General features: G+C 40.2%; 1 protein-coding gene and 1 pseudogene across 1 annotated transcript in view; one reads left to right on the top strand and one right to left on the bottom strand.

The window, feature by feature from the left end:
* Positions 1-15,667, top strand: part of LOC118574334 (A-kinase anchor protein 17B) — a 36,302-nt gene that overhangs the window by 13,986 nt on the left and 6,649 nt on the right. The window contains exons 3-4 of the mRNA XM_036175197.1: positions 5,397-6,162; positions 11,324-11,454. Of these exons, the coding sequence (XP_036031090.1) occupies positions 5,413-6,162; positions 11,324-11,454 (881 nt within the window). The 5' untranslated portion in view covers positions 5,397-5,412. The remainder of the gene's footprint in view (positions 1-5,396; positions 6,163-11,323; positions 11,455-15,667) is intronic.
* LOC118573914 lies at positions 9,183-9,641 on the bottom strand (annotated as a pseudogene).

Here is a 15,667-nt window from a genome sequence, read left to right as displayed (position 1 = left end):
ATGTTTTTAGACCAAATTTCAAGAATAAAGTAGGGTTCTCTAACAGATTTAATTAAATAAGGATTGGCACATTGACCTTGGAACTGAGAAAGTATTCTGATTTAGAGAAAAGCACCTAATAGTTCATTAATATATAAGTATTTTTAAAAGCAATATCTGTTTTTATTGTGTTACAATATAAATGGGTTGTGAATTAAATGCTTTGCAGGTAGATGAGTGATTGCCAAAGACAGAGGAGGGATTACAGAAAGGCACAAGAAAATTTGTGAAAATAATGGTTGTTTCCACTCTCTTGATAATGGTGATAGTTTTTCTGTGGGTGTGTGTACATGTGTCAAGACTTGTTAAAAATGTGCGCTGTTGGCATTTTTTCAGTTTATGTTATAGAAATGGCTTGTTATAGACCAATCATGTCTCAGTAAAGCCGTTTTTATGTTTTCATGGTACTGGGGATAGAATCCAGGGCTGCCTGCGTGCTAGACAAGCTTTTTACTACTGTGCCACATTCCCAACCCAAATCAATAAAGCAGTTTTAAAAAATAACCTCTGTATCCTATGATATAGCCAGCACCACAGTTTCTGAGTGATCCTTTGTTTCTCACAATCCTGCCCTCACAGGCTTCATTCATGACTCATATATATTTCAGTGATGGAGTCAGATGCCAGTGATGGCATATATTGGTGGTGGAAGGGGACTGTTACTGTATTAATTTGTTGTGATCCTTTCCTAGACAGTATATATTTTCAGACTTCATGTATATGTATGTTTGTAGACATACATACCTTTTTACATTATTTTTATGAGTTTATGATATTGCTTTTATGAAAATATATTGTGAATTATTCTGTACCATTTTTCCTCTAAAAACTATCATAGGTACTCCATCTTATCAGCAAGTATGTCTCCCTCCCTCCCTCCCTCCCTTCCTTCCTTCCTTCCTTCTTTTTTCCATCTTCTCTTGTTTTCTTTCCCTTCCTTGTTTATTTTTCCCTATTTTTTAAGTTAAAAATCCTTTCCTGCAATATATTTTGACTATGTTTCCCTTCCCCAGCTCCTCCCAGCTCCTCCCCTTGTCCCTACCTACCCAACTTTATGACCGCCCCCTCTGCCTCTCTGTGTCTCTTTTGGTCTCTCTGCCTCTGTTTCTCTTTGTGGATCTCTGTCTCCTTCTTCCTCTCTTTTTCTCCACCCCCATCATGTCTGAGGCATCCATAAGGAACAGGTGCCACAATGGAATTGATTGTTTGTAGCTGTATGCCAGGTGTTACCCAAATTGCCCATGGCACCACTATAGCACTGACACTATGATATATGCAAATATATGACTACTTGGGATGCACCAGCTCCTTGACAGTAATTGAAAATTAGTCCTCTATTCATGGAAAGTAATTTAAGATGAAATATCTACATGCATTTCATTTTAAGATCTAAAGACTATGACTAACTGGAGAAGGTATAAGAACAACTGTTTTTGTTATTGCTGTCATAGGAAAATTGGAATTTGAGAATCTGAGTTGTGAAAGGGGGGCATTTAAGAAGTTAAAAAATTTAATTGGCACATAATTTTAAAATTAATATATATATATATTTTCATGGAACACAAATTGACATTACAATATATGTGTACAATGTAATGATCAAGTCCATCTCCTCAGACATGCATCATTTCTTTGGGTGGAGAATATTTAAAACCTGACCTACTGGCTATTTTGAAATATACAATTATTTTTTTTCTTATCTCTGGTTACCCGACTGTTCGGTAGAATAGCAGCAATTATCTTGCCTAGCCAGCTGTTCTACATGCACACCAACCGGAGTCCCCAGCCCCTCTTCCTCTGTTCTTCTCAGTCTCTTTTTCTAGGAAAACAAGTCTTTTAGCTTCCTTGTGGAAGGCCCTACAATACTTGTCACTACGTTCCTGGCTTATTATAACAAAATATTTCTTAGCTCCATCCATTTTGTGGAAATGACAGTATCTTTTTTTTCTTTTATTATTATTATTATATTTGTGTTTTAATTTTACACATCAGCCATGGGTTCCCCTGTCCTCCCCCCTCACGCCCCCACCCCCACCTTCCCCCCAGCCCCTCCCTCCAGTCCCATCTCCTCCAGGACCAAGACTCCCCTGGGATTCAATTCAACCTGGTGGATTCAGTACAGGCATGTCCAGTCCCCTCCTTCCAGGCTGAGCAAAGAGTCCGTCCCTGTGTAAGCCCAAGGTTCCAAACAGCCAGCTCATGCACTAAGGACAGGTCCTGGTCCCACAGCCTGGGTGCCTGCCAAACAGTTCAAGCTATTCAATTGTCTCACTTATCCAGAGGGCCTGCTCCAGCTGGGGGCTCCACAGCCTTTGGTTCATAATTCATGTGCTTCCATTCAATTGGCTATTTGTCCCTGTGCTTTTTCCAATCTTGATCTCAACAATTCATGCTCTTACAGTCCCTCCTCTTTCTCGACAATTGGACACCTGGAGCTCCACCTGGGGCCTGGCTGAGGATCTCTGCATCCACTTCCATCAGTTATTGGATGAGAGTTCCAGCATGACTGTTAGGGCGTTTGGCGCCCCAAGGACCTTATTCTTTTAGGGTTCAATATGTGTTTCAATTTCTTTTACCAGTGTTTTATAGATTTTATTATGGAGTTCTTTAACCTCTGTGGTTAAATTAATTTCTAGGTATCTTTATTGGTGTTGCAAATGGGATCATCATCTTGATTTCTTTTTCATTTAGTTCATTGTTGTATAGAAATGTAAGCCAGATATGATGGTATACTCTTCAATCCCAGCACTCAGGAGGCAGGGACAGGATCTCTGTGAGTTCAAGGCCAGTCTGGTCTACATAATGATTTCCATGCCAACCTGACATATATAGTGAGCCCCTTATCTGAAAAATAAAAAAGATTTATTCATTTTTATTTTATGTGTGCGAGTGTTTTGCATGCATGCTAGTGGAGCCCAGAAAAGAGTACAAGAACTCCTATAACTGGAGTTGCAGATGGTTGTGAGCTGCCATGTGGATGCTGAGACCCACACTCCTGGTCCTCTACAAGAGCAGCCAGTGCTCTGAATTGAGAAGCCATCTCTCTAGCCCCCAGTACTAACTTTTATATATTGATTTTATATTCTGTAACCTGTCTATCAATTCTAACCTATTTTTTGGTAGAGTTTAGTAGAATCGTTAGGTTTTTCTGTATATATTATGTTATCTGCAAAAGGGTGGTTTGACTTCCACCTTTCCTCCTGGATATTTTATCTTTTCTCTTGCTTAATTGCTTTAGCTGAAATTCTGAGGCCATATAAAAAGTGATTGACAGAGCTGGATAAATGGCCCCAGTTAAAAGGACTGGCTGCTTTTCCAGAGGAGCCAGATTTGATTCTCAGGGCCTACATGATGGCTCACAACTGTTTGTAACTACAGTTCCAGGAGATATAACTGTCTCTTCTGGGATCCATGGGTACTGTACACCCATATACATAAAGTAATGAAATTTAAAATATTCATTGATAATAGGTCTTTTGGGGAAAATTAGGTTGTTCTTTATAGTCATTCATTTTTTTTCCCAGAGCACTCCCAATTCTAGGTCATTTTAATGATTTCTGAATATCTAATTCAAGGCCTGGGATGTAGTTCAGTGGTAGAGTACTAGTCTAGCATGTACAAGGACTTGGGTTTATTTCCCAGCACCACAAAATTAATCTTTTATATTTTTGGTTGTGAGCCTGGCCTTTAATGGCTGAGCTATCCCTCCAGCTCCCCAAAATTAATCTCTATTAATGCCATTTAGAAGAATGTAACCAAGACTTTGAAATTAATCTACGAGAGTCACTATTTAAAATTCTTTTTGTCAGGGTTGGGGATTTAATTCAACGGTAGAGCACTTGCCTAGCAAGTTGCATGGCCTGGGGTTTGATCCTCAGCTCCAGAAAAAAAAATCTTTTTGTCATCAGTATAATTTTGGGGGAGATGTCTATTAAGATATCTTGTCCATTTTTCTGTTGTTGTTGAGATCAAATATAGGGCATACACATGGTAGGAAAATGCTGTCTCTCAGCTACATCCCCAAACATGTTTGACTGGCCCATTTAAACTTTTTGTTATTAGTTATGTGTATATATGTGTGGGAATATGTATACAGGAGTCCAGTTGCCTATGGAGGCCAGAGGTGTCATATCTCCTGGAGTTGGAGTTACAGGCTATTTTTATCCAACTGAACTGGGTGCTGGAAACCAAACCTGGGTCCTCTGCAAGAGCACTGTGTGCTCTTAACATCCGAACCCTCTCCAGCTTAGTTTGGCCCATACTTAGATTAGAGTGTTTGAATGTCTATTATTCCATCACTATTCATTGAAAAGATTATCTTGGCTAATTTCTTCATACATACATACATAGATTATATGTGAATCTATTCTGAGTTTTCTATCCTGTTCCCTAAATCTATTTGTCTTTTTTTTTGACGAGTGTCATCTTATCTTAATGACTATGGTATTATCTCATTTTTGAAGTCTGAGAATGTCACTCTAACATTTCCCCACTCTCCTTTAATACTGACTTGGTTATTTTGGGTTTATATTATATTTTGTATTTCCATATAAACTTTAGAAATTTATTTTTGAGATATGGTCTCATTATATAGCTCTAGCTGGCCTAGAACCCTCTGTGTGAATCAGGATGACCTTGAACTCACAGAGTTCTGTCTGCCTCTGCCTCTAGAGTGCTGGGATTAAAGGCGTGTGCCACCATGCACTGGACTTAGATTTTATATTTCATTCAGAACATAACTTGTCGAGCTTTTTATTGGGATTATGTTTAATATACAGATCTAGTCAGAGAGAACTAACATATTGAGCCTTCTTATGGATCTACTGCAATACCTAGTTCTAGAATATTTTTCATCAGAGTTTTGTAGTTTCTTTGATAAGATCTTATGTATATTTTGTTAGATTTCCACCTAAGGATTTCATGGATCTGGTGCTAATGTAAACGCATCATGGTTTTTGGTTAGTGTTATTGTTGGGGAAGGGTGTAGTTAAGACAGGGTCTCATTTGGTCAAGATGGACTCAAAGTAGTAGCAGTCCCTGCACCTCTATTCCCTGAGTGCTGGGATTGCAGCGTGAGCAACCGTACTTGGGTTGGCCTCATGTTTGAAATCTCTAATTCAGCTGGTTTGCCACTGGCATCTAGGCATGCCACTGGCTCTTTTGGCTAATCTTACATCCTACAACCCTACAATAATGGTGTATTGGATTCAAGAGCTATAAGATACTATGTTCATTCTACCCATAGTCTATTTTCCCTCTATCAGTTGGATCTAAGTCTAGCAATGCTAACACCATTTCACAGTTCAAATCTGTGTTTTGCTCCATTTGTTTTAAATTTTTCTCTTTTGTCCTCTAAGGTGGTGTGAGGACACCATGACAGTCACAGTGGTTTATGATAACTCTGAGGCAACAGAGCTCTGTGCTGCTCAGCACCTCTACCTCAAGCCCATAGCAAAATTAATGATCAACGTATTGCTCCCAGAATGTATAGAACCCGTGAGGCCCTTCTCTAACTGGGAAGTTCTTGACCAACTGAAAAGTCTGATTTGCCCTGACCAGTTCACCACAGTGCGACTCTCCAAGAGTACAAAAGACTTCATCCGATTTGAGGGTGAGGCTGAAACCCGAAGTTTGGTTCAGATCTTGAAAGCGAAGTTACATGGGAAGATCATCAAGCTAAATGGCTTGAAAACTGACTTAAAAGTAGTGGCTACAGATGCCCAGGGAGAGTGGGAACATTTCCCCAAAGAGAAAGAGGCCTCAGTGGTTGCGGGAGCTGAAGAACAAGATGATAAGAGCCCAGATTCCATCTATTTTGAAGGCTTGCCCTGTAAGTGGTTTGCGCCGAAAGGTTCCAGTGGAGAGAAGCCCTGTGAAGAGATCCTTCGAGTAGTCTTTGAGAGTTTTGGGAAGATCAAGAATGTGGATATCCCCATGCTTGACCCCTACAGAGAAGTGATGACAGGTGGGAGCTTTGGGGGTTTTAACTTCGGCTTGCAAACATTTGAAGCCTTTATCCAATACCAGGAGTCAACTGACTTTATCAGAGCCATGGAATCCCTTCGAGGAATGAAGCTGATGCTTAAAGGAGATGATGGCAAAGCTCTGGCGTGTAATATTAAGGTAAGCAGGGGCCAGACTCCAGTTTCCATTGTTCCAGTGAGCCTGAGCCCGAGTTGGAAAGAAGCATCAAAATTAAATGTCTTTACATTCCACTAGGGTCAGATTAGTCAGTGCTGCAGAGATACATGCTATCATTTATACATGCATGTTTAGGAAGAAAAACCATCTTAATGTGAACACCCAATCTTCTGAAATCAGGTAGCCCACTCGCTGGGATTTTCAAGTGATGGTTTGTATCACGTGGGTCTCTCTCTGCCCAAGCTTTGGGAGGGCATTAAAAGATTATTCATTCCTCCCACAGGACTATTTCATATACTTACTATACTTGACAAGTTGCTGTGAGAGGGAACCATGAAGTCTGAAACCACAAAGCGAGCAGTTCTCTCCCTCCTCATTCCCTTGGACCCAAATCCTAAAGACCTGTGTGCTTTGCTTTCAAAAGCAGCCTGTCTATCTAGACATGTCACTTCAGTGATGTCTGGGATTGCTTTGGTCATATTCCTAGTTTATTTGCATTCATCAAGATTTATTTCAAGGCCTGGAAACATTTAGACTTATCAAAATGGAACTGCCGTAATTTTTTATAATATATAAGCACAATATAAAAACTGAAAATGTATACAGTTAGCTAACACCTAAACAGTATACCATTAAAAAAAACAATGGCTATTTAATAAAATATAAGGTGCCAATAAAATATCAAAACACTGGAGCTGGAGAGATGTCTTCTCAGCAGTTAAGAGCATTGGATGCTCTTGCAGAGGTCCCAGGACCCAGGTTTGGTTCTGAGTACCCACATGGTCGTTCACAAGCATCTGTAATACAGTTCCAGGGGATCTGAAGTTCTCTTATGGCCTTTGTGATTCCCAGGCATACAGGTGGTGCACAGACATACATGCAAGCAAAATACTCATACACATAAAATAAAATAACTAAAGTGTCACATGCTAAATGAAAACATAGTTAAGAACAAACATAAAGCTGCTTTATCCATTCTGGGTTTGAGTTCTAAATTTGTCACACAAAGCCACTAATAAGTGAACCATCTTTTAGATATGGGATTTATAACATTAAACACTTTTTTAGCTAGACATGGCAGTATATGTCTTTTATCTCAGCACTTATGATATGGAAGCAGAGGGATCAGGAATTCAAAAGCAGCTTGGACTCTGTGGGACTTCAAGTCTCCAAGAAAACAGTAGCTGGTACTGTGGATGTAAGTGGGCTGGTGGAGTGCTTGCTTAGCATCCCCAAAGCCTTAGGTTCCATGGAGAAATTTGGGTGGATTGTTTTACTTTTTGGTGTATGAACTTATGATAATGCATTTTATTGCTTTTTCACTTCTTTTATATTTAAAATATATAGATACAAAACCAAATATGTACATATATACACATAGTCAAAGTTTATATTGTACTTATATATATAAATCCATCCAAATTTCTCCATGACTTCGTTCCCATTCTCTGAGTTTTAATGTTCTTCTACAGATTTTAAGTGCTTATTTCTATCAGTAATTATAATTTACTTAGGCATCTCAGAAATGATTTATAATGTGATATCTTTAAAATTACCTTCTATATACAGCACACTCTACCCTCCCATTCTGCCTCTCCACCAGAAAATCTGTTGCTGAAATGAACAAGAATATAGGGAACTATCTGATGCAGCTCCTAAATATCCCAAGATTTCTGCCTATATAAACCAAAGAACCCAACTGGCTAAAAGTTATAGTTAGTGGGAAGAAAGACACGAGATATTTAACTAAAACTTTTTAATCTCAAGTGACAAAAAACTCTCTAGTCTAGTATTAAATTATATTGGGCATATCCAGCTGGGAAAGCGTAGGGTTGCTGGAACATATAATCATATTAAAAAAAAAAAAACCACCTTCTAGTTGTTTCAGAATTTAATTGGTAATTAATATTTTCAGGGGAGAAATAACTAACTTGTGTTACTAAGCAGGTACATATAAATGGATGGCTGTTTTCACTTATTCATTTATTTAATTTTAATTTATTTCTCTTGTTTTGAGACCAGCAGGCCTGAAACTCAAGCTTGCAGTCCTGCTTGAGTCTCCTAAATGCTGGGTTTTCAGGCACGTGTCACCACACCTGGCCTGTGTGCTCATTTAAGTCCTGCAGAAGCCTAAGAGTGCAGTGCAGGCACACACTTAATCACGATTCCTATTGTGATGGAATAGAAGAGTATTGATGCATTCCCTCAAATGTGCAGTTACAGGTTATTCCTAATGGGAAAAATGGACAGTCTTTTCAAGCTAGAAAGAACCAAAAAGAAGAACAGTATTGAAGGAAAAGAATATGTACTGTTTTGAAAAGGAGAAAGGCGTATTATAAAACACAAAAACAAGATCTGCAGAGCAGAAAAACACCTGTCTTTAACAAACAAACAAAAAGCCCTGATAGGCAGAGGGAATCTAGGCCACTTGGAATTGAGGACGCACCACACAGACACGGAGACAGTACAGTGAACTGCCCTCACAAGGGAAATCAGGAAAGCAAAATTCACAAAAATCCTCTTGCCTGTAATAAGACCTCTTACCTGTAATTATATATTAATGTACAAGATAGCAAAAATTACAGTCTTGGTTTTCCTCCTTATGCTTAGAATAAATTATCAAACTTCTGTTCCTCTGGTTAGCAGTGTGTGCTATACAAGTACATATACATTCATGATAATTTTGGTTCTTGTCTCAAATCATTGACATGCTTTTTGTATATATCATCTTATTTTCATTATAATGTACTTACTATATTTCTAGTGATTCATTTTAGTCAATTTATCACATTAAAAACATCTTAATTTTAAATTAATATTTTAGTAGTATAGTAGGATGCATTGAACTTAGCAACTGAAGCACAGTAGAATAACTACATCATATTGTTTAATTCACAGCTATAGAAAGATGTTTGCCTTTTAAAATACAATCAAGATGAGACTACATAGTTTATGAACAGCGAAATACTAGGAAACAGTGGATGAAGAAATAAGGTCATTTTTCATCCATGGCCATTCATAATTTTGTTTTTAGAAACCTGGAAGAAATGTTCGTCTTTGAGTAGTAAATATTCTGGTAAATCTAGTCATTTAGTTGTTTCTTCAATCTCATGAGTTACTGAAATAAGTGATGCTAAAGAACCAAAGTTCTTTTCTGGGCCGAGGTAGGCAACAATGACCATGTTGAGGATTTCCTCATAAAAGTCCTCTTTGAAGGTATGCAAGATATGTGCTTCTATGGATTTTGTCACAGTCTTGCGCTATGGGTTCCAGCCTCATATTCATCACCATCTTATGAGCATTCCCACTTCCAACATCACAGAAATGATCATAAACTGGAAATTTGTTCTGGAAAAATTAGCTGTGGCAACACCCAGCTGCTTGGAGCTCCAGCAGAAGCCTTACATCACTTGGCCTAGGCAGAAGTACAGCAGGTTTCCAGCAGGTTTATTGTGAACCATCGCTGGGAACACGGGCTGTGGCCTGATGCATACATCCCATGGAACCAATAAGCTCAGTCCTCTGGACCAGCTTGGGTACTCAAGCAACATCTCTGCATTTCCGGGTTGGTTGTACACTAGCAGGATTGCACCAGCAGCACAGGCATCAGCACATGCTAACCCGAGTAGCTATCTCTAAGAGGCACATCGATTATCACCCTGAAGCCCCAACCCAGCAATGGAAAAGACTCAGCTAAATTCTTCTTCTCTAAACCAGTCTTTGGCATGAATTTGCACTTTCAGTTTCGTGTGTGTGTGTGTGTGTGTGTGTGTGTGTGTGTGTGTGTGTGTATAGCTACTTGTGTTAAAAGGAACCATGGCTGGGAATGTATTGTTTTCATGCATATCTACTTATTTATTTTTTTGCAGCACTGGGAATACAACTATTGGTGAAACTATTAAGGCCACTCCACATAGTTAAAAGGGAGGTTTATTTTGTAGCACACTCTGGGTCTGGGAAAGGTGTAGCACACTCTGGCGGTGTTCTCTGGAGAACTCTGCTTGGTCTACCTCCAGCGTCCAGGGTCCTGGAACCAAGAGAGCTGGTGCATCCTGATCTTGGGTCTTCAGGGTCCTCTCTGCTCCGCCTTGTAGGCGTGACAGTTACTGAAGCCTCAATGGGGGTTGGAACTTCCAGGTCAAAGCTGGAATGGCTACCCACTACATACAACCCAGGATTTTGCTAATGCCAAGCAAGTACTCTACCACTGGGCTACATCTCTAGTCCCCTTGTGTGTATTTCAATAACTAGTTCTCCTCTTTATTTTTTTAATTATCCATGGTGGGAATCAAACTAGAGACTTCCTATATACTGATAAGTTAACATAACATCTGCCTCTGTTCTAGTCTATAAACATATCTATTTATCTCACTCATTACATTTCAAGATATGAAATGTAGTTTGATAATCTGATTTCTCTTTAGGTTAGTTTTCTTGTCTCTTTTCTGCCTACCCCATTCCTTGCCATGTTCTTTTTTTTTTTTGAGCTCAGGATCGAACCCAGGGCCTTGTGCTTGCTAGGCAAGTGCTCTACCACTGAGCTAAATCCCCAACCCATGTTCATTATTTTTTATCTCTGCTGACTTAAAAACAACAACAACACATCAATCTAGTTGATTTGTGTGGCTTACTAGGGGTAATATATTGCTGACCTGTCCCTAGATAGCCCTGTGATGCTACTCATGATTGTATGTAAAGTAAGTTCCTACACAAAAAAAAATTTAAGACATGAAAGTAGGCAGGCACTAGCTGGGGAGAAAGTGGTGTTAGTTGGAGTGGGAGGGTAATAAGAGAACAAAGAGGTGGCTGTGTTCACAATACAGTACAAATATGTATGACATTGTCAAAAATTAAATTAAAAACAATGAGAAATACTGATATACAGTTAAGTTTAACTGTATAAAATTAAGATGGTAATTTGATCTACCATTTCAAAGGTTTGCCAAAGAACATCCTAGTGCCTCCAAGTTCTGTTCAGCTCTTGGCCCCTAAGCAGTAGTGCAGTGTGGCTGGGATTCAAAGGGCATTTTGAATTCCTTGGTTTTGACTTGCTGTGTGCCATCTTAGCTTCCTCTGTCATCTGGGATCCGTCCAGTCCACTGACAAGTCTTTCTAAGGAATCTTTCATCTGTTTTGGGGGCAGGTTATGTTTGATACAACCCAGCATTTCAGTGAAGGAGCTATACAGAGGAGGAATCAGGAAAGGCTAAAATTACAAGAGCTGGAGGAAGAAAGGAAAAAAGAAAAGAAGAGAGAAGAGGAAGTAGCTGAAAGGTAAGTAGTTTGATTTTTAACAATGAAGAGGTTTTTCCTTCTGACTTTTGGGTTACTTCATTTTGGTGAATAGCTAGATTCGATAGATAACACCATCAAAGACAGTCTTGGAAAGTGCAGGTAATAAAATAGATGAAAACAAGAAACCAGAAAGGCATTCCCAGAATCAAGAACAAGTAATAAGGGATAGTGAGACTAGCCAGATTAAGAAGTCTGGGGGAGAGATTTTAAGAGAGAATGAGGAGCTTCAGTGCTGGGGTTTGAACCTAGGGCCTTGTACCTGCTTGTGGGCTATAGTCAGATCTGAAAGTTTGTAGTGATAATCCTAACATATTGAGTTAGAAATTTTATTACTTTACCAATATTATTTAACCTACCAATTTAAAATAAAAAAAGTAGTTCTGGTAAAGCTTTCCTTCTCTAAAATGATCAAGAATCAAAGTAATCCAGAATCATGGACTTGTTGGGATTATTTTTTCTTGTTGGCCAGAATTTTTTCTGTGAATTTTAGGTACTTCCATTTTCTTTCTTTAATCTTAACATTAGTTATCCATCTTGGAGCTTGAGCCTAGCTGAGTATTTCCCTAGTTAGACCATTGCCAAACATTTGCCAAGAAAGTACAGATACCAGCTTTATAGGGCTCTGAGAACCATTTTTTTAAAACTTTCTCGCTCCTCATATTTTATGTAAATCATACCATTTTCAAAAAAAAATTAGGGACACCGTTGAAAGGGTGACAAATGGTGCTGGTGGTGGCGCTGGTTACCAAGTGGAAAGGTCATGGTCATGACAGAACCCAGTGTTAGTTTTTAGAGCTTTATTAGGAGGGAGAGGGGGAGGAGAAACAGAGCCAGGCCTGGGGAGAGAGAAAGATGGTAGGGTGGGAAGGGAGCAGAGCAGAGCAGAGAGAGAGCATGGGTCTGCATCCAGCTTTTAAGGCCCAGGTTGCATGACCATGCCATGTGTACATAGTCGCCAGCACCTGCTGCTGATGTAAGACACAAGACCCTGAACTGCGCATGTGCAGGAGTGAGGGCAGCGTCCTAACAGTCATTCTACATGTCCCTCATTTTTTTGGCTGGTCACATCCAGGAAATTTGGCCAGAGCTTCAGCCACTTCAAGATACTATTATTTTGGTTTGTTTTTGTTTTTGTTTTGTTTTGTTTTCGAGACAGGGCTTCTCTGTGTAGGTTTCTTTTTTTTCTGGTGCCTGTCCTGTATCTCTCTCTGTAGACCAGGCTGTCTTCAAACTCAGAGATCCGCCTGGCTCTGCCTCCCAAGTACTCGGATTAAAGGTGTGTGCCACCACCACCCAGCAAGATACTGCTAGTCTTTCTCAAATTCCAAGCCACACATCTCATTTAGACAAATAATCCTTTGTCCTTTGGCTAAATCCTGATCCAGGTAATTGCTCTTCATTTCTTCCCACATTTTCACGAGCGTCTAAATTTATAGGGCTCCTTTTAGTCTCTGTATCCTCTCTAGCATTTATGTGTTCTTTTTATAACATCTATTCTGACAGAGGAAAAACGGAATCTTAGTGTAGTTTTAAGATGCATTTTTAATAGTATTTTCATTTTATAATTAACGTATTTTCACATATCAGCCTCCCTCCTCCCACCCTCCAGCCCTCCCTCCAATCCACCCCCCACTCCTACCTCCTCCAAGGCAAGGTCTCCCCTGGAGAGTCAGCCCAGCCTGGCAGACTCAGCCAAGGCAGGTCCAGTTTCCTCCTCCCTACACCAAGACTGAGCAAAGTGTCTCAGCATAGGCCTCAGGCTCTAAAAAGTCAGCCCATGAACCAAGGACAAGTCCGAGCACTGCCTGGGGGCCTCCTAAATAGTTCAAGCTATTCAACTATGCCACTTATCCAGAGGGCCTGCTCCAGTTATATTGGTTCATAGTTCATGTGTTTCCACTAGTTTGGCTATTTGTCCCTGTGCTTTTTCCAATCATGGTCTCAACAATTCTTGCTCATACAATTCCTCCTCTCTCTCGCTGATTGGACTCCCGAGCTCCTCCTGGGGCTTGGCCATGGATCTCTGCATCTGCTTCCATCAGTCACTGGATGAGAGTTCTATCATGACAGCCAGGGTGTTCAGCCATCCGATCACCAGATTAGGTCAGTTCGGACTTTCTCTCGACCATTGCCAGTAGTCTATAGTGGAGGTATCTTTGTGGATTTCTGGGGACCTCTCTAGCACTCTGCTTCTTCCTATTCCCTTGGGGTCTTCATTCATCATGGTATCTCCCTCTCCATTCTCCCACTTCTGATCCAGCAGGGACCTCCCACTCCCCTAAGCTCTCTTTTCCCTGACCCTTGCACTTCATTACCCCCACCCCCCCCCCCCAGTTTGTTCATGTAGATCTCATCCATTTCTCTGACATTGGGCGATCCCTGTGTCTTTCTTAGTGTCCTCTTTACTAGGTAGCCTCCCTGGAGTTGTGAGTTGCAGTCTGGTTATCCTTTGCTTTACACCTAGTATCCACTTATGAGTGAGTACATACCATGTTTAAAATGCATTTTAATTTTTTATGTGTGTGTTTGACTACATGTATTTATATGTACTATATGCATGCCTATTACCTGTAGAGACCATAAAGGAAGTCAGGTCTTCTTGAGATGCAGTTACAGACCCTTGTGAGCTGCCATATGGGTATGAGGAACTGAACCTGGATCCTCTGCAAGAGCAGCCAGTATTCTTAACTGCTGAGCTGTTTATCCAGCTCATAGTGTATTTCTGATTTGCTTGATGATGTCTATTAGACATTGTTTCATATAGCTGTTTTCTATTTGTTCTCCTTTTAGGAACTGTCTAATGTATTTGTTCACTTATTAATTGGATAGTTTGATTTTTGATGGCTAATTTTAAAAGTTCTTTATATATTCTACATATTAACTCCTTCAGATACATAGCTGGAAAAGCTTTTCTTCTATTCTCCAGGCTCTCTTACAATCAAGAAGATATGAAAATAAATAAATATATGTGTATATAAAAACTTAGAGTAAAAAGAGCCAAAAGTTAGTTTTTTAAAATGAAGGGACTGGAGAGATGACTGAGTGGTCTACAGCACTGTCTCCTTTTTCAGATGTTCTAGGTTTAATTCCCAGGACCCATGTGGCAGCTCATGCCTGTCTAAAACTCCAGCCCCAGAGAATATGACACCTTTACTAGCCTTGAAAGGCACCAGGCATACACATGGTACACAGACATACATGCAGGCAAAATATCCATATACATTCATTAAATGAGTAAAAGTAATGGTAACCTCTTGGAGCAGCTTCTTCCTGGGTCCTCTTAGATCAGAGTTGAAGTCTCCTATCTTCATACTGTACAAACAGGGGTTGAGCACACACCTGTCAAGGCCAGTTGTTCATTGGATCTGCATTCAGTTTAGGGGTTTCCCCTTTTTGCATTGCCACAAAGGCTGGGGCCCACCCACCACTGTGTTCTTCCCAGTCTGAGCCTTGTCCTGCCTGAACGTCTTTCTCAGCATGGCACGTCAGTCTCAAATGGTAGGCCCCCACTCAAGATGACACTTGACTCTAGCCTTCGAAAGCCTGGGGCATGGCAGATCTGCCTTCCAGGAGGAATCACTGTCACACTAAATCCTCCACCTGGAGTTAAGGCTCGTGAGAACTGTAGCTTTCTCATGTGGCTGTGACTGCCTTCCCTGTTTTATCAGGGCTTGCCATGTCTGAGACTCCAGGGAGCCGGGTGGACTGGTTTCGTCCATTGTTTGTTTTTCTGAGCTTTTCAGCTGTCCTAGTTTTGTGATTTCAGACTATATCCCTTTTTTCTGCCTTCAGAATAGAATCTGCTGTTCATTTTCTTGCCTGTTCTCCTTCACGGCATTACAGAAAAGGGCCAAAGCTCTCTTTCCTCTCCTTCCTTCCTTCCTTCCTTCCTTCCTTCCTTCCTTCCTTCCTTCCTTCCTTCCTTGTTTCTAAGGTATCCTTTATACATCTGTATTTTACTGAGAAAATTGTGTCTTGTCCCTTGACTGATGTTTTATGGATTTTAGGGGGCATATGTTTTATTTTTTTTGTATGTATGTGCTTGTACAGAAGTGTGTGTGTGTGTGTGTGTGTGTGTGTGTGTGTGTGTGTGTGTGTGTGTATGTGCCAGAGGACCTCAGGTGTCATTCCTCTGACACTTTCCATCTGTTTTTTTTGAGAAAGAATCTTGTGTACAAGTAGGTCCTTGTAC

This window comes from Onychomys torridus, chromosome X (genome assembly GCF_903995425.1).
Source record: "Onychomys torridus chromosome X, mOncTor1.1, whole genome shotgun sequence".
Taxonomy (NCBI): Eukaryota; Metazoa; Chordata; class Mammalia; order Rodentia; family Cricetidae; genus Onychomys; species Onychomys torridus.
Note: the sequence above shows the minus strand (reverse complement) of the source record. Positions and strands in the feature narration are given on the sequence as shown.